The sequence below is a fragment of the Chaetodon trifascialis genome, chromosome 14 (genome assembly GCF_039877785.1).
Source record: "Chaetodon trifascialis isolate fChaTrf1 chromosome 14, fChaTrf1.hap1, whole genome shotgun sequence".
NCBI lineage: Eukaryota > Metazoa > Chordata > Actinopteri > Chaetodontiformes > Chaetodontidae > Chaetodon > Chaetodon trifascialis.
The window spans coordinates 8,147,377-8,166,226 of record NC_092069.1 but is presented as its reverse complement, the minus strand read 5'-3'; the positions used below and the strand labels follow the sequence as shown (position 1 = coordinate 8,166,226).

Sequence of the window (18,850 nt, the reverse complement as noted above, 5' to 3'; positions counted from 1 at the left end):
AAAAAAAAAAAAAGCAACAACACATAACCTGAAATTTAATATGAAAAAAAAATTACTGAAAGCTAGAACTGACTTAAATTAGACTATGTGGGAAGTGACAACTTCCTAAACTTGACACTGCAGTCTGTTTTTCTATTCTTGGTCTCTGGGTAAGGTTGTTTCACCAAGGTGCAGAAATACAGTATCATTTCACCTCATTACCATCACCGTCATGCACTTTCTTAACCAAGGAGCAGTTGCATGTGAACATTACCAGCCAAAATGTTGACAGTTATGCTTCTATTAATGCTAAGGCAGTGTAATGTTTTTTCTTTCTTCCTTACGTTTCTCATTTCTCTCTGTATTTGTTTACAGTTCCTTAGAGTAGACTCTAATATGTAGTACCTTTTCACAATCAGATCAAATATAAATGTCATGGAATTTTATTATAGGATATTTCATTTGAAACACAGGCCTTCAACCTCAGAACGCATGCAGTGTAGGCTCATATACATGAACAAAGCTACAGCACAGACATATAAGTGAAAATTGCATTTATTGACAGTATCAGATACAAAAACACAGTCCTGGTGGTGCGCTGTGAAAGCAAAGCACTAGAATGTACAAAGGGTGGCTCCTTGCCCACCTTTAGATAACTGCAACTTTCCTGTTTAATACTGCAGCTATGCATGTGTGTGAGTGTCTGAGTTTGCACGTGTCTCCTCTTTTTGCCATCGAGTGCACCAATATGTGGGCTGGCATGTTGCAAGTAAAGCAAACTCAAGTTGCTGAATGATGTGTGTGTGTCTGTGTTCAGTCCTCCAGAAGTATATCCAGTTCTTCTAAAGGCAGTCTGAGCCGGAGTTCTTTCTCTGTCATCAGATCTACAAACTCCTGCAGGTGCTCCGGGAACAACTGCACTCCGTCCATGTACAAACCCTGAAGAGAGAGGGAGATGGTTACTTTGATTAATAATAGTCGACAGGTATAACTGCAGTTATGAAATATAACTTTTGTGTCTCACCTTAGCCCAGGGGACGTTCTGTAAGGCCTTGTAGAAGATTCCTGTGGCTTTATCCACTTTCCCTTCTGACACCTGCAAATACACACACACACACACACACACACACACACAAACACAAACACATAATGATGGTCAATATTTGCGTAATTACATAAAGCACGTAACTGTAGAGGCTGGGCTTACTATATGTGTTAGTTCTTATGCATCAATCTCTAAGTCAATATTTGGCAAAAGAGGAAATAGGCGGTAAGATCAGAGATTAACAAGCAGAATGACATGCAGAGCAAAATGGGATCTTAAAAGCACAGCAGGCTTTTCAAAAGTGGACATTTGTATTTGAATCCTCTGAAAATATTTTAGAAAAATCCTGACTTTAATTGGACCAGCGCAGTGTCCATTCAAATCATGCATGTTGGGAATGGGCTGACTGCTCGGCCTCTGGTATTGCTGCTTACAGCTTTTCTCAATATCATCGACATCGACATCGAGTTCTAGATGCAGCAGTCCCGAACAATCATTGTAGTTTTTCCTGCTTCTTCGTTTAATGACATTTAACAGCTTTCAGATTGACAGCTTTCTGCTAACCTTTTCCTCTGCTCCGCTCACATTCACCGTCACGTTTCTGCCACTTGCTCTCTCTTACTCAACTACACACTCACTGTGCACACGCATTATGTACTGCCCTGTTCCTTAAAGGAGCTACGCTACTCTTACAAAATTATGAACCAACATTGTGTTGACTGAACAACAGAATAAGAATTCCATTCCATTTCTGAGGATTGCACACAAGTCACCATCCTCAAAACTGGGGATTTCACAGAAAGATGAGGAGTTCTGGGTCTGGAACGGCTCTGTTTAGAACTGCGGGGGCTCTTCAGCCCTGCATCCTCTGAAAAATGTTTCTCAGCTTTCTCGAGAACTGCTCATCCAAACTACTTCACACTCAAAATTTCACTCCCTTGGGTCCTCAGCAGTACACCCGCCAAGAAAGTGTGAAGTCCATCGAATGAACTGTAGTCAAGAGGTACATAACAGATGATTAGGCCTGCACTTGCTTTATACTAACACACCCTGTCAGTGAACTCTGTAACCACACGGCTGCTCTGACTGATTGAGTAACTGCTGAAAATGATTCTGAACTTCCCCTAATTTGTGTTTTTTCCTCAGCTGACCGGTCAACAGGAAGTGAGCTTGGCAGTGTCCTCACAGCGGCGGCAAAGCTGCGAGTTTGTGTGTGTTATGTGCCGTCTCACCAGGAAGTGCATGTACATCCTCCAAAGTAAAGGACAGCGAGAGCCCGTCTCTGTTGCTGTGGCACTTTCAAACAGTCCACGGATACGGTTACTGAGGCCGTTCTCTGGCAGGATGGGCAATGCGGTGTCGTGGCAACAAGACCTATAAAGACCATAAAAATATATATACAGTATTTAGTTTTTGTGAAAGTGAGTTTTCTTGGCTTTTTGCACAAAAGAATGGGAAAAAACGATCATGGCATCTTGACTGCACCTTTTGAAGGTGTTGCAATGCTTATTCCATCAGTGCAGAACGACCCTGCACCTGCTCATCTTCTTTTCTACGCTTACCTCTGAGCAGCATCCACCAGCTGCTTCCTTTTTTGTTCGGCAACAATGGCAAAGAGACGCGGCAACACGCTGCTGTTGTCCCTGGTTACAGAGTGAAAAAAGCGACGTGCCCGGCCAGCACTGTGGTAACGGTCCTCCACCTGAAACACAGATCACATGACGGTCATTCTGAAGCTCAGTCCAAATGACCGATTGATTGTGATGATTAAAAAAACGAGTTTTGGCATCTTCCAATGTGATCATGTCTTACCTGTACATATATGCTCCAGAGGGGGGCGTTGCAGGGCCAGGTGGTGATGGCAGAGGTCAGCACCTGTCTCAGTGTTAGCAGGGGAAACACAGCGATGCTGTTGTGATATCTAAGCAACGTCGCCTGCTGCACTGCTAATACCTCACACTCAGAAGCTAGCCTGTTAGCATAGTGCCTGCTGATATGGCTGGAAACAACTACAGCTTGGCTAGCATCAGTGTTAGCGAGGCTGGCCTCCTCGTTACTGTTGAGCTGCTTGTCAAGTATTAGTGTGCGGTGCAGCTCCTCCATGTGCTGTCTGGCCTGGCTGTAGATGGCACTAGCAGCTTGGATGCCCACAGTGAGGTACTGAAACAGAGCGTAGCAGCCTGTCAGGCCTCTCAGCCTCAGCTTCTCTCCTAGAAGGTCCTCTTGACCTGGTGGAATGATGAGATGAGAAGTAAAATCATCATGTCCCAATAAGGCACGACAGTGTGACAGTGAGCCAGCATGAACAAAAGCAGGACTGGGAAACCAAAGCTAAATGAAGTTCACTCTTAATGAGTTACCTGGGCTTTCCTACACTGACAAGTCAAAATATCGTCTGTAAAAAACAAGGCCTAATAAATGTGGGCCCTGCTTTCAAATGGGGAGGACATTTGGGGAGCTGTTTTTTCTTTAGTTTGCAGTGTTTTAATGATGTCTCATGCATCACATAACTAGTCTCAATTTTGTTTTTCATTGGCTTTTACTCCTTCCACTGTCTGTGAATCACCAAGAAACTGAATGCTTTAGCTCAACTCTGAACAACAGTTTTGTTGCTGTACAAAAATCCACCAGACCTAGTGGTACTCAAGATAAAATGTAATCTAGAGACCAGAGACTACTGTTAGTTTGGGAATGCTTTTGTTCAATAATTAAAAAGTATAAAAATGTAATTATACTAATATCTTGAATAATAATTAGGTATACGCCAATCTGATCTGCTTGACACGTATCACCATAGATACCTGATTAAGTGGACTGGGTGATGTGACCAATCCACAAAAATAATCATTTTAAAATTCAGTTTTACTATCAGTTACATGGATTCAGTCACAGCAAGCAGACAACTCTGTTTTTAGCACCACAGCAATCCCTGGCCTGATGTTACCTAACATAAAAATGACTCAAGTGAGTTTCACACAGAGAGTTTGACAACCCTGATTCCAAGATGCTGTGTGAAACATACAGAAAACAATGTGATAACGTGCTAACCCTTTTTCGTATATCGTCAATGGAAAACACTACAAAGAAAATATATTTAATGTTTTACCTCATCATTCTGTGATTTTTGTAAATATCTGCTTATTCTGAAGTTGATGTAGCAACATGTTTCAGACAAGTTGGGACAGGAGCAACTAAAGACTGGGGAAGTTGTGGAATGCTCCAAAAACATCTGTTTGGAACATTCCACAGGTGAACAGGTTCACTGAAAGGTCCCTTTGAAGCATGCTTTGTAAGATTGGGCTGTAATGAGCTTTTCAAGTTCTGTAGTTTCAAGTTCGCAAGTTGATTTTCACATCGTACTAATATAATCACAAAACACTGACAGCATGATAAATATGTAGTCATGAATCTAAACAAATGGCATGGTATGTTTGGACCAACAGTCAGCAAGAACACTTAGAACAGACAACAAGATTTGTAGTAAATGTAGGAAAAACATGCAAACCAGTGATATATTCCTGATGTAGGACCTATGCAGCACATATCTGACAGGTGAAGCAAAGAGAATTTGTTGATAAAGTGAACCTTTTCCGCAGGCCTGAGGGCTGTGGGGGTGTTGGTCCAGGGCTGACAAGCCGGCAGTCAGAGCCTGTTCATATGACCTCCGGGCTTTCAGGATGGAAACCGGGGAGAGGGGCTGGCAGGATGAAGAGGAGGATGAGGAGGTTCCTTCTGCTAGCCTGGCTAGTACACACACAGCTGGGGACACGGTGGCATCAGTCAGTGCTCCTCCTCGCACACCTGACCCATCCTCCACTTCCAGCTGGGCCCACAGCAGACACAGCTCACAGAGGGTGGGGCTCCTCAGCCCTTTGCCCCCCCCTATAGCTGTGGCCGTGGAGAAGACTTTGCGAGCCTCGTCAAGGTTGCCAAGCATCCACTCCAGGTGGGCGTACTCCCGCCACAGTGCCAACGACGAGCGGTTGTCGGATTCTTTGAGGAGCTGCTTGGCAACTCGTTTGCTGCTCTTGCCCTGAGAGCGGAGACGCTTTTTGTTGCCACCATGGAGGCAGCGCAAGATCTGCCATATACACAAACACACACAAGAAAATAAGTGCAAAGGGTCAGTCACTCTTTTGAGTTGAAACCAAGTGGACCTACATGCTCATTTCTTCCAAAAGTCAGATAAACTCCTACCTTGAGCTTCTCGTACCGCATCCAGCTGAGGGACAGGATGGCTCGGTGCTGGGCAGGAAGGACGGGTTGGACCATACTGAACACATGGGTGACAAACGTCTCACCCTGCTTCCCGAGCCCCACCAACTTCCTTGGTCCCTGGAGAGTGGTCATGAGACCTACAGAGTTGACCCCAGAGTCATGTAGGTCATGAGAGGTCAGAGGACGCTGGAGCTGATGACCTAAGATGTGACATGGAGTCAGACTTGTCACTGTCTTCAAGTTGATGGTTAAGTTGTCAACAATAAATAGCTAGTTTGTGTTATTCTGACTGTGTCATTTATACCCTGAGTGAGCAGAGAAAGGTTCTCCAGCAGCAGGCCAGGCTGACAGGGGGCAGCAGAGAGCACCGAGTCAACAGGCAGCCCCAGGAATGACAAGAAACGGAGAAGAAGACGGAGCTGGAGCTCTGGTGAGGACAGACAAATTAGCGAGGGGCCGATGTCATCAAACAATACCTACAGTTGGAGAGAAAGGGACGAGGAAATCAAACAAAGTGGTCACATCTATTTGCTGTATTAGTTTAATCTTTCTGTAAATGTAAATGCAAACATGCTACACATGAGCAGAGACACTTTAAACCAGCACCTGTCTGTCAGGGTCCTCGCAGTCCTCTTCTGACTGGCCTTTGGCTTTGTCGGGCCTCCAGGGCAGCCAGTGAGCTGCCTCGCGAGACGACTCCACGTCCAACCAGACCGTGTGTCTGGGCTGGCTCCGATCCTTCACCTCCTCCTCATCCTCGTCCTCCTCCTCTTCTTCCTCTGTGAACACACACAGGATGTGACGCTCATTTTCTTGTTTTTGTTCTGATTTTAACCATCACATCAATACTAAATAAAGCCGTGAGGATGTCTGTGTGTACATCTGTGTGTTCGTGTGTGCGTGTTTCACCTGCACTGGGCTGTAGCCACCCTCCTCGCTCTTGCTGGAGCATCCAGGCTTTCCAACCTCTGGCCCCCGGCTCTCCGACCCTCGCCTCCCCGCTGTCCCAGAATGGCTCAAAGAACTCAACCTGCACACATTCCACATAAAACATGATGCCATGATGAAACCCGTATCGAGCTGCCTGTGTCCATGTGTGTTGTCGTGTGCATGCGTTACACAAATGAAGTGGGAAACCAATCATTAAAAAAAAAACTAATTTCTCTTAGTCATCATTACAGTATTATGATTGGGTTTTATGGCCAAGATTATTTAGATTTCCAATCTAAATGCTAAAAGTAGGATTATGTTTAGTCCCTGTACAGTTTTAGTGCTTTATCTTCCGTGTGTGTGTGTGTGTTTACCTGCTGCTTGGTGGACAGTTCTCGTACGCTGTCGGGTTTGTAGAAAGTAAAATCGATCATGGCCTGAAACAGAGAAATCGCCTTCTCTGAATGACCAGACTGACGCAAGAAGTGACACTGCTGGGTGAAGATATCTGGACAGAAAGAAGACAACTTTCAGTAAACACTGACTGCACAAACACAAACAAACAAAAATAGAATGTATTACATGTTGATTATTTGTATTTATATGTGTGAACAGAAGGTGATAAAACTGGGCTGACTGAGAAACTGAGCAGAGTAAGTGAATGTGAAACTGCTATTCATTAAGTGGTTCCCAACCTTGTTCCTTAGGGGACTCCTTTTCTATCACTCAGTGAACTGATGCATTACAATAAGAGGACAGAACAACTGATTAACTGTGCAATTATCCCAAACAGTGAATGGAAAAACTGCAGAAGTTTGTGTACAATGAACAACTTGGATGAATTTTGAGCCAATTCTTTTCTGTGGAAATTAGGAAATTCTCTGTCTAAATTATGCTTTTTTTTAACATTTTAATAATCATACATACTTAATGGAATTCTTTTTTTGTGACAAATTCAGTCTTTTCTCTTGGCCATTGCCCTATTAGTTCTTTGGCAGTTTTAAATATGTACTCTTCTAATGCGGGACAAGGCTGTTTAGCAGAGAGTGAGGAGTGAGTGAGTGCATCCTTTAAAATCAAGACAGCCTCACGACACCACGTGAACCTCTGTCACCCTCTCCTCAAGTTGGGAACCCGTGCACTTCGCCATCTTCTCCAAGTGTAAAAGCTAAAACAAAACCTTGCTCACCCAACATATCCTCCTCAATCCCTGGCAGGGCTGGGTGAGACACCATGCTGCCGTCACGCACAGCACTGAGCGTGCTCAGACACTTCCCGTAGGCAGAGTTGACCTTTGGCACAGTGAAGTTGCTGAAGTAGCTCTGGGTGAACAGCAGATACTCCCTCCACAAGGGGGCACTGTTTGGGTGGAGGAACACCTGAAATGCAAGCCGCATTAACAATGACTACAAGCTTACAAGTCAGTGACAAAAAGTAGGAATGTGACCATTTTGCAGGCGCAAAGAAGCATTCAATGCTTTTGAAAAGGATTAATAGAAGACAATATGGAGGGCCTTTGCTCTAATACAGAATTGTGTAACTAAATACAAAAAAAATCCATAATCGGGTTTTGAACATGCAGCGCTGAGTTACATGGAAACACAAAGACTGTACACTGACCAGTTTCTTCCACTCTTTAGCCAGAAGCGAGGGCTCCCAGAGCTCTTGACAGATCCTGAGCCTCTCCAGCTGCAGAGCAATGCAGCAGGGGTTGGTGGCCACTGCTCGCTCTGCGATGCTCAGCTTTTTTTCCAGGACTGCTCGCTGGGAAGAGTGACGGCGCTCAGCCGCATCGCTGCCATATTGCTCCTCCTTGCCTCCAAACGCTATCGCATTTAGCTCATCCTAGAGAGAGAAGAGGAGATGGTGAGTTTAAGTACTGCTGCATAGGAATAATTCAAGGAAAGACTTAATTGTTGAGGAGTTTAGATGTATTAATGGTTTTTCCTACCAACCATGTGTCAGTCTGCAGGCAGTACAAATGGAGCTTAGTTTGCAATTTAACTTTCAAATTTCAACGTGAACTTTATTGTCCCCTTACGTGCAGCCCGAGGTAACCAGTTGCTACTCAGTTGGGTCACCTGTTGCAGAGCAGCCATCATTTTGAGACATGCACATACAGTGTGGTCTTTTATTTGAGTAACGTTTGCTAAAAGCTGTTTTGGGAAAGTACGAAGCCTTTTTAAAAAGAATATACGACACATTCCAGATCTATTCTTTAAAGATTTACGTCTTCAGTATTAATGAATGGTCCTTAAGGGCCACAGACAGGTAGCACATTGTTCGTTTTGGTCTTTATCTGGGATTTATCGAGGATTAGAAGAATCTAGAATAAGGCTTCCCTTAATATCCTTATTACAATGCACATGTACAAACCCCACACAAACACGGACACATAGACATCCATACAAACACTGACAGCCTGTATAGTGCATTATCCCAAGTTGATTGTAAAGGAAGTAAATATAGTGACAAAAGCAGAGTCTTTGTACCTGGTATCGTATGAATTTGATCCAGAGCTGCGTGTCTGCTGGCTGCTCTCTGAGTCGCCTGTTAAACTCTTCAGTCCTCCCGGCCAAAAGCACACTCTGCCCCGTCTGCGTGTCCTTCTGCTCCTGCTCTGTCTGCTCCGGCTGTCCCCTTCCCTGCAGCCACAGGGCCGTGGAGGAGTCATACACACCGAGGGGATTTACGAATGATGTCTCCACTCTGTCACCTGGATTGACACATTAAAGGTTTAGAGTTAGTGGTGAGGATTACAATTCAAATTGAAAATATAAAGGTAAGAGTGGCTTTCAAAGTCATACTGAAATGACAACAGCTGTGGTTTTTGCTAGACTATTTTGATCTAATAAAGTCTCGTCTTCACAGCCTGTTGTGGTGAAAGCTCTTACCCGTCTCTCCTCCTTTGTTCTCCTCATCGTCACCCAGTGGGAGGAAGGTGGTGGGGCTGAAGGAATCACTGCACTCGGGAATCTTGGGGATTGTAGGAACGGGGGGTTCAGACCTGAGCTGCTGGCAACTGACTGTCGAGAAGTATCTGTCTGCTGCTTCCTTCTTGGCTCTGCTTTTCTGTTTCTTATTTGACTCTGACTCCTCCCAGCTGACTCCCTGTCTGTGGGGGTCCAGACCCAGGGACGAGCTGCCTTTCCTCTTATACCTGGAACACACAGACAGTTTCAAAATTATCTTTAAAATGATAACCCACTACAAAAAAGGTAGACACAGTATGAGCAGGGACAGTCACTAAGACAGACAATCCTTGAAAAATGAAAATGTTAGGAGAAAGAGAGTGTGTGCATGTGTGTTACCTGGCAACATCTCCTCTGTACAGGGACTTGTACGTCCAGTTGGCTTGGTCTGCTTTACGGTCCACACAGAACAGCTGCTCTGTGGGCGACTGGAGGTCATCCAGCCAGGAGAAACGGCTTGCTAACGGAGCAGCTTGAGGCCTGCATGGATGCACACATACACATACACCAACCATAACCACAGAGCAGAAGTAAGGCAGCACTATTGTGTGTAAAATTTAGAGTGACAGTACGTGTGATGTACAAGCGTGTGTCTATACCCATCTGCCTCTTTTTCCCTTTTGAGGTCACTGGGGTAAATCGTTTCAGAGTCAGATCCATTGCTGTCCGAATACGTCCCACTCTTCTTTTTGTGTTTTTTCTTCTTCTTCCTCTTCTTTTCACTCTTCTTTTTCTTCTTTTTGGGTGGAGCATAACCCTCTTTCTGGTCTTCTGTCTCCTCCTCCACAGAGCTCAGCTCTCTGTCCACACTGAAGATTATAAGGTGAGAGAACACATTCAAACTAAACACCTGGCTCAAACAAAATCAGGTTTATTTTTATATTTCTCAAGTACTTGGAATAATAAAAACAACAGAAAAACTTTTTATTTAGGAGATTTCTAAACAGGGTTACAGGGTGCTTCTGAGTGAAGACATACAGATGCAAGTAAGAAGAACACAGACACAAGAAAAACATATGGGGAAATGCATAATGTAATGCTTTAAGAGGAAATCTTAAAAAATGCAGCAAACTGCAAAGCTTTGTGACTGCAAGCCAAGAAACTGGCCATCTTCTTTAACTTGTACCTTGATTCCTTCTCATCAGTCTTCTTAAAATACTGCCTGTGAAGAGAGAGGGCATCTCCAGTCTGAAAACTCTTATTCTTCAGCCAGTCTAAATCTGAAAGGAGAGAGTGATCATAACAAGTGTTATTCAGTGGTCATGACGATTGAGAGATCATGATGATTATTATCACTCACTGAGTGTGTTTACATGCAATGTAGAATCATATGTGTAACTGCGTTTTGAAGCCCATGTGGACAAGTCATATCCTAATAATGTAGAGGATACATTTCCCTCCTCTTTCATTCACAATTAGATGGAGAAGTGAAATCGAGAAGATAAGTAAGTACAGCAAAGTCTAGGAAACCTGAAACTAAACTGAGTAAATGCAGTCTGTGCAGAAAAGGTTGTTTTTCTGCATGTGGATGAGCCAAAGACATACATTCACTGCCACAGAGGATCAGGAACCTGGAATAATGTTACAATCATGTCTCTGTGAAGCTAAATAACCAAGTTTCTCTATGGTCTACGTAAAGGTCGTGTCCCAATATTATCAATGCCAACAAGACTCAAATACAGGAGAGAAGAATGTATCTAAACACACTCATTGAGTTATGAAATAGTGACGTCAACGGGAATGGGACAGCACTAACATCACGAATAATCCATTAACCTTCAGTTTATAGCCAAATGCCATGAAGTCTCCAGTCAAAGAACAGCTTATACATTGCACATATACACTGTACTTTTGACGACGCAAACGCCTAACGACTGAGACACTCAATCAAGGCAATCAAAAAGCCAGAGGAAACCGTGGAGCATGTATATATGTAAACTTCTTGTTAGGAAAGTAAGCTAACGCTACAGTCTGTCATTCAGCATTGACGACAGGCTAATATCAGCTAGCTCGTTGTTCACCAAATTTATCCTCTAAACTTAATGACAGCAGAGTACTGAGGCGCATAACAATCGATATTAAAACGGGTGCTACTTGAAAGAGTGATAACCTTTGGACGAATCTTCAACTTTGTTGCTCTCTACTTCTGCGAAAGCTGGAAACAGCGCCATGATGATACAAATAAACAGTCGCAGGATTATGACGTCAGTGACAGGCCGGTTACCGAAATAAAATGACCTTTTTTTTAAAAACTGACCTCTTGTTTTCTTTTATTTTTTCAACCTTGATCCCCTGGCATATATGCGAATGTATGACTAATTTATTCCCCAAGATGTATTTTATTCTGTATTATGATTATATTAATGGGAGTATTTTTAACAGTAGACTGATTGTACTTTACATTTTTAACACTTAAGACTTTGATTGTGATGGAATGGAAATGTGGAGGAAAAAACTGATCAATCTATTTGCAGCTCAAAGAAATCGCACGCAAATGCTTTACATGGAAATGAATATTATTTTTATTCCTGCCAAATAACATACACTGATGTAAATGTTTAGTGTATTTGAAAATGAATTGATACCCTACATTGCTTCAATTATGACCTCTTCTAATCCAAAAGAAAGTAACTGCATTTATTTATCTCTTTGGATATTCCCCAGTTTTACTCGGTAGTGTACATGTCTTGAATTCTGGATGCTGTGTGTGTGTGTGTGTGTGTGTGTGTGTGTGTGTGTGTGTGTGTGTGTGTGTGTGTGTGTGTGTGTGTGTGTGTGTGTGTTGAGCTGACCTGGCAGTTAAATTAAACCAACCTGTTCCTTGTGAATATTTCATGAGGCTCAGTCTTAAAGCTGTCAGCCACTTAAATGTTCACTGATGCACTGAACCACTTGTTGTCTACCAGTCGTCCAGCTGCAGCACTCGGACAGGGATGTCTGATGGACGCTGAACATTGCATCAGGAACATTTGCAGAAACTACATACTGATCTGAACTGAGAAATAGACTTTCCTTCTCAGACATTAAGAATTAGCGAAAAAACACTTTTGGATTTGGATTCAGTCTTGATGTTGCTACTCTAGTCAGTAGCCTGAAGCTGAAGACTTACACAGTTGAGGATATTTAGTCAAGCTAATACATAAGAATGTGTAGAGATTCTAATTTGAGTGACAATCAGCCACCTGTAATGGGTAAGTTCACTTAAGAACACACAGTATGAGTAACCCACGGCATAGCACCAACTCATAAGAACTTTATTAAAATTTCAATTACACTTTCCATGTGGATAAAATGTCAGAACCACAGTAACAATGATGTAACAGTGGCCAGATCCTCACACCACAGTGTTCAGTGCATTTTACAGGTTTTTCTTTTTGATGAATGAAATGATTTCATTCTCCTTAAAGACTACAGTCTAATCTCAAACAGAGCCAAGGGGCACATTCAGGAACGAGTGCCATGAACTGCTCAATGTTACATTCACTTTCACAAATAGATTCAAAAGTTGAAGCTGAACAAAGACGTTACAGACAAAGGGTGAACATTTAAATGAGTTCACAACATAACTGACTGGACAAAAAAATGTCAACACATGCTCACCAGGAATGGGAAGAACTCTAATATTGAACTGTGATGTGAAAATGATGAGAACTAGAGTTTCCTGACACGTATGTATACCAGGAAAGTCATCTTGACCATTGACTGTTTGTGCAGTCAGCAGCCCAGAAGCTAATAAACTGTTACAGTGTGCTCCAAGTTTTCTTCTTCCAAGTGAACATTAGTGCTGCCACTTAGGGTTGACTGACACAAGACAGGAAACAGAACATGTTAAAAACATTCATATCCAAACATGAAGGAGGAACAGCGAAAAAACTGGAGTGAAAACAGAACAGACAGCATTTAAACACCAAGGCTGGAAAATTCATTTGCACTTCTGCTCAGGCTGGACAAAGTAAGTGGAATTTGTTTTGTTGTTGTTGTTTAATTCTTGTCCAAATTGATTTAAAGCCAACCATCAATAACGTGAGATGATTTGAACTGTGTTGTCCAGCCTGTTGCAGAGTGAAGAAAAGGTCACGGTCAGTATCTAGGCCAGGTCCTCTTCACCATCCTCCTCGAACTCGCCCTCTTCCTCAGCGGTGGCGTCCTGGTACTGCTGGTACTCAGACACCAGGTCGTTCATGTTGCTCTCAGCCTCTGTGAACTCCATCTCATCCATTCCCTCGCCCGTGTACCTGCAGCAAGTTCAGAATTACTCAAAGGAAAAAGAACGGCAACTTCTCCCCACTGTCCTGACATCTTTTACTCACCAGTGGAGGAAGGCCTTGCGGCGGAACATGGCGGTGAACTGCTCCGAGATGCGCTTGAACAGCTCCTGAATGGCTGTGCTGTTGCCAATAAAGGTGGCGGCCATCTTGAGGCCGCGTGGAGGGATGTCGCAGACAGCTGTCTTGACATTGTTGGGGATCCACTCCACAAAGTAGCTGCTGTTCTTGTTCTGCACATTCAGCATCTGCTCGTCCACCTCCTTCATGGACATGCGCCCTCTGAAGATGGCAGCGACCGTAAGGTAGCGGCCGTGGCGTGGGTCGCAAGCTGCCATCATGTTCTTGGCATCGAACATCTGCTGGGTGAGTTCGGGGACTGTCAGAGCCCTACAAAAAGACAATTCAATTAGGATTTTTTCAAATGTGTACAAATAAGATAAAGCTGATAAGGCTCCTGCCTCTCTACCTGTACTGCTGGCTGCCACGGCTGGTCAGGGGGGCAAACCCTGGCATGAAGAAGTGTAGCCTGGGGAAGGGCACCATGTTGACAGCCAGCTTCCTCAAGTCAGCGTTGAGCTGGCCAGGGAAGCGCAGGCAGGTGGTGACCCCGCTCATGGTGGCAGAGACGAGATGGTTGAGGTCGCCGTAGGTGGGTGTGGTGAGCTTCAGCGTGCGGAAGCAGATGTCATACAGGGCCTCATTATCAATGCAGTAGGTCTCATCCGTGTTCTCGACCAGCTGGTGGACGGAGAGGGTGGCATTGTACGGCTCGACCACTGTGTCTGACACCTGGAGGGAAAGACGAGACAAAGGGAGGAAGAGGCATTAAAGCACAGAGAAGAAAATGAGGAACACATATTTTATTTGAAAATATTCTTGTGCATTATATGAACCTTAGGTGAAGGCACCACGCTGAAAGTGTTCATGATGCGGTCTGGGTACTCCTCTCGGATTTTGCTGATGAGCAGCGTGCCCATGCCGGAGCCAGTACCTCCTCCCAGGGAGTGTGTGAGCTGGAAACCCTGGAGGCAGTCGCAGCTCTCTGCCTCCTTCCTCACCACATCCAGGACCGAGTCCACAAGCTCAGCCCCCTCAGTGTAGTGGCCTTTGGCCCAGTTATTACCTGCTCCGCTCTGGCCTGTGTTCACGCAAACAGAGAAATTAAAACATTGGATCTAACTATACTTGAAACATGACTGCATCATACATACAAAGTCACACACAATTTACTTGCAGTGCACCATGCATGGAATGAAAAAGGCCAGCTCCTTTACTCTGAAAGGACTGTGGAAATGCTACTGAGCTACAACACACATTTTGCGTTCACGTGTTAATTCTCACCAAAGACAAAGTTGTCTGGTCTAAAGACTTGTCCAAACGGACCAGACCTCACAGAGTCCATTGTGCCTGGCTCCAAGTCCACCAGCACTGCACGAGGGACATACTTGCCACCTGGAGATAAAAACACATCCTCCTTTTAGTTAGCATGCCTAAACTAAGATATGGTGACTATTTTTCATTTTACTGAATGGAAATACAACAACAACAAAAAAGAACAGATTGGATTAACCTTAAACAGTTTTGACACTGAGCAACCTCTTAAGCAATAACTGTGAATTACTATTATTATTATTGTTATTATTACTAGTACTACTAACAGTTAGACTGCATTTCATACAGCCAGGTTTGCTTAAAGCACAGCTGCAGCAAACAAAGGATGAAACCTACATGCAAAAGTGATTCAGGTACTTTCCTTATCCGATCTTGGATCTTGAACAACTATGATGAGATAATGACCCTCTGCTGCCTCTCATTAACTGCGAAGTGTTTCGCTTATATAAGGTGTGAAATTTGAATTGAACTGAAATGAAAGTTAATATTAAAGTTAAAGCTAATGCAAAGTTTCCTTAGCTGGAGGTTTGTTGATCTGTTGTATCTTGGAAACGGGGCGACAGTAACCAGGAAGGAGAGTGAAGCAGAGCCGACTTTGACTGGCTTCCAGTGGGATAACGGCCCCCTGCTGGATGGCTGCGGTACTAACAAGCCTTTCCAGTGTCATTGAGCTACCTTAGCTCCCACAGAAATGCGCTAATCGAACTCGGAAGCTCTGAACGCTTAGCAACTGAACTTAACCTGTTGCCTCGTTGTAGTACACGTTGATTCGTTCCAGCTGCAGGTCGCTGTCCCCGTGGTATGTCCCGGACGGGTCGATGCCATGTTCGTCACTTATCACCTCCCAGAACTAGAGACAGAAAAACACACGCACCGTTAAATTAGCTGGCTAACTAGCATGACATACTTTTGCGACTCAAACCCATCGGCGGTGTGGGCGCCGAGGCTATCATTAGCTTTGTTGCTAAGTAAGCTAATTTATCTGCCCGCCCAATCCGAATTTAAACATTCACGCTCTTTTTCAGCGACTTAAGACCTCGCTTCACTCAAAAAACTATCCTCACCTTTGCTCCAATTTGGTTTCCACACTGGCCTGCCTGCAGGTGTACGATTTCCCTCATTTTGGTCGATATTTCAAACTTCTTCACAACACTAGACAAAGTTGTTACCGCTCTTACACTCCAGCAACGGACTAACCTGAGAAGGAAGGGAAGATCCAGCTACAGATGGCCGATAAACACAATTGGACCAACGAAGTATCAGTCAGAGCCCATCACACAGCTCATTGGACGAGAAAACTTGGTTCCCAGTTTTGATTGGATGGTTGTACAGGGGCTGCGTTGCCTTGGTAATACAAAATAGAATTCAATACACAACAACGTTTCTGCAGAGACACGCCTAACGGTCGATTGTGTTCAGCATTAATTCATTGAAAGCCGAAAAAGAGTGATAGATTGATCATCTGTGACAACATTTATCAACAATTATACTTCTTATTTAACAAATATAACATCACTTTCCCCACCGCCTTGCTTTGTTGTGAACATGTTGTGAAAAACAGGAAGTCCCCTCAAACAATGGCATACATATTTGGGCTATGATATCATGATATTTTTTGTGGGTTAGTGTTAAAAAAGCCACATGTAGGCTATCTAACTAATCCTCCATGTTAGGCCTCCCTGAGAGAAAAGGAATGAATAAATTATTGTTCTAACATGCTCAGCTCACCTGGTGCACAAGGGCGTTTCCTGAAGGGATTTTGTTGGTAGTTTTTCAGTTCTCAGTCTCTCGTGGGGTCTGATCTTAAGATGCATTTACAGAGGAAAAGTTTATTCAATCAAATCAAATTATTTAACACAAAGTTTTTCTCACAATCATTGTCCACGCTGGATCTTTTCTGCAAGCATTGATGGATAGATGCCATCGAAGATTCTAAAGCTCACTTAAGACATATACCGTTTTCATATTGTCTCTTCATCTTTGAACTATTAGAGAACATGTTTGCTTCTCATATTTTCTTCATATTGCAGATGAATGTACGCTGCTCACTAAGTTAAGATCTCCAATACAGAGTGGCCTCAGATCTGATACAAAAGGCTTTTTCCAGTGTGCACCAAAACCTGCTGAACCATTATGATCAGGAGAAGTGGACTGGACTCGATCACCTTATTTTATTCTAAAATAGAACAATTAAGTCTCCATTTATCACAAACTCCTCTGTGCTGTATTAAGTTTCCAAATTCATGCATTAAGTTGGTCACAGAGCATACTTCTTTCAATCAAAGCCCCTAAGACCAATGATATTTGATTAGCAGTGTACTTGTTGTTCCATTTGAATGTATTATGTTGTGTACTGCTGGCTTATTTACTGATTGAAGTTCAAATAAAAGTCAGCTTGCAGAAAGGTGAAAGACTGCCACTGTCACAGGTGGTTTGTGTTCACATTTAATATCCCAGAGAGAGATTTGTTATTAGAGTATTCGCGTTGCCCTCTTCTACACTTTTAACAGAGTCACCTTTTGTAATGTACTGGAATTTGTTCTTCCAAACAAAGCCGGAAGTCAAGTGTTGTCACACTTGAATGTCTGTTTACTGTCACAGACATCACAATGTCATCACAAGTTCGAAGAAATGTTTCCCCACTGAATAGAAACAGCCATCAGGGCAACTGAATGTTTTCGATTGTCTGTCACTCCTGACCTCCTTAGCTGCACCAAGGAACCCACTTCTGACTGCACCTCTGCAGTGCTCTGACATCATGTTCTCTACCATTTGATTCAGATTCTGCTCGTATCATTCATCAAGCTGCAGGATGGTGCAACCTCCATCACTAACACACTGCTGCATTATAATGTGTTAACAGCACTGTTAGGCTTTACAGGAACAGGCAGGGGTCATGCATTTTGTATTTTTTTTTTTCTACTTGAGCTCTTTGTAACCAAGTTCAAAGATGATGTAAGAGCTCAGAGAAACATGAACCCAATAGCACGACTCAAAGGCAGAAAGGTTGAAATAAAAGTTGATGCCTGCTGGAACCAAAAAAAAAAAAAAAAAGAGAGAGAGAGAACAGGCAAAACCAGGTGGACAAGCAAACGCATCCAAAGGGGGTTAGGCAGAGAATTAACCAATCATAGCCCAGGCAGGTAGAACAAAGGCTGGAAAGGGCAAATGCAAACTAAACAAGGAGTGAGCGGAAATGGGAGGTATGTCTGCTGCAAGACTAATGAGGGAAACGGGGAGCGTGTGAGCAGGGTGGGGTGGGTGGGGTGGGTGGGGGAAGGTAAGGTGATGGGACTGGCATGAAACGGGTTACTGCAGGGCAGGAGGGAGTGGCTGCATCTGAAATGACAGGAGAGCTTTTCACAATGACGTTATTTCTTCCATTTTCTTCCGTGTTTTTCTAAGATCCCTCTTAATTAACATGTGATCTGCTGGTGTAAATTTTTCCTCTTGTTCTTGATGTAGATTACATATTACTTAGTATAATACCAATAGAAATTCTGTGTAAAAATAATATATATTTCCTTAATATTTCAAGCATTTCCCCTTAAAATTTCTAAATAAACTGGTTGACAGAAATCCAGTCCATGCATCCACGACTGGACTGGTTCACTTTGCAGGATTATAAACTCTGTGCATCACCTGCAAAAAAGGAAAAATAATAGTCTTTTTCAAAGTGGATAACACATAATTTACATTTTACTCTAATTTGTAGATGTTTTTCTTTTTATATAATCTGATGTTGGACTACAAAAGCTACAAGTAATACACTAATCAATGACAATGACAAGTATTGCAGAATGTGTTTGGGTTTCAGTGATAGCAAGAAAAGAAAGCTCTTGTCCAGTGCAAGAGGGTGGAACAGTGACTACATGTGCACCTCTAAAGCATAAAAGGTGTGAGAGCCATGTAGCTGACTGTCATGGTATTGACATGATTACATTTTTAGTAAAAAAAAAAAAAAAAAAAAAAAAAAAAAAAAAAGGCTAAAAACCCTGAGAAAGGAAACCCTTGTGCAAAGCAGTTCAAAACAGCAGCCGTTCACA

At 43.2% G+C, this 18,850-nt stretch overlaps 2 protein-coding genes across 3 annotated transcripts; both read right to left on the bottom strand.

Annotated features, from left to right (window-relative positions):
• Positions 1-518: 518 nt before the first annotated feature.
• Positions 519-11,342, bottom strand: nrde2 (NRDE-2, necessary for RNA interference, domain containing). Of its 2 annotated transcripts, XM_070978814.1 has the most exons (19): positions 11,255-11,342; positions 10,271-10,364; positions 9,744-9,953; positions 9,484-9,624; positions 9,067-9,332; positions 8,665-8,888; positions 7,793-8,017; positions 7,362-7,551; positions 6,547-6,680; positions 6,152-6,272; positions 5,849-6,021; positions 5,547-5,718; positions 5,222-5,442; positions 4,610-5,105; positions 2,837-3,252; positions 2,587-2,726; positions 2,257-2,398; positions 1,004-1,075; positions 519-918 (listed from the first exon to the last, which is right to left on the bottom strand). In XM_070978814.1, exons 1-19 carry the CDS (start codon positions 11,313-11,315, stop codon positions 793-795), a joined length of 3,624 nt encoding a protein of 1,207 aa, XP_070834915.1. In that variant the 5' UTR covers positions 11,316-11,342; the 3' UTR covers positions 519-792. The 2 variants fall into 2 exon arrangements, 1 of the variants encoding a protein (XP_070834915.1); XR_011603027.1 differs by lacking the exons at positions 519-918; positions 1,004-1,075 and having other exon boundaries at positions 2,333-2,398; positions 2,510-2,726; positions 11,255-11,325.
• Positions 11,343-12,366: 1,024 nt separating this feature from the next.
• Positions 12,367-15,992, bottom strand: LOC139342000 (tubulin beta-4B chain). The gene is made up of 7 exons (XM_070978815.1): positions 15,869-15,992; positions 15,546-15,654; positions 14,754-14,864; positions 14,306-14,550; positions 13,879-14,201; positions 13,455-13,799; positions 12,367-13,379 (listed from the first exon to the last, which is right to left on the bottom strand). Exons 1-7 carry the CDS (start codon positions 15,923-15,925, stop codon positions 13,232-13,234), a joined length of 1,338 nt encoding a protein of 445 aa, XP_070834916.1. The 5' UTR covers positions 15,926-15,992; the 3' UTR covers positions 12,367-13,231.
• Between the last annotated feature and the right edge of the window lie 2,858 nt (positions 15,993-18,850).

Coding starts and splice junctions, on each gene's coding strand:
- nrde2 (XM_070978814.1), bottom strand. CDS start 11,315: ATGGCGCTGTTTCCAGCTTTCGCAGAAGTAGAGAGCAACAAAGTTGAA. Junction 9,625..9,743: donor AGGGAAAAAGAGGCAGATGG/GTATAGACACAC, acceptor GCATCCATGCAG/GCCTCAAGCTGCTCCGTTAG. Junction 1,076..2,256: donor GGATGTACATGCACTTCCTG/GTGAGACGGCAC, acceptor GTGTATTTGCAG/GTGTCAGAAGGGAAAGTGGA.
- LOC139342000 (XM_070978815.1), bottom strand. CDS start 15,925: ATGAGGGAAATCGTACACCTGCAGGCAGGCCAGTGTGGAAACCAAATT. Junction 15,655..15,868: donor GAAACCAAATTGGAGCAAAG/GTGAGGATAGTT, acceptor TTCTGTCTCTAG/TTCTGGGAGGTGATAAGTGA. Junction 14,202..14,305: donor GCGTGGTGCCTTCACCTAAG/GTTCATATAATG, acceptor CTTTCCCTCCAG/GTGTCAGACACAGTGGTCGA.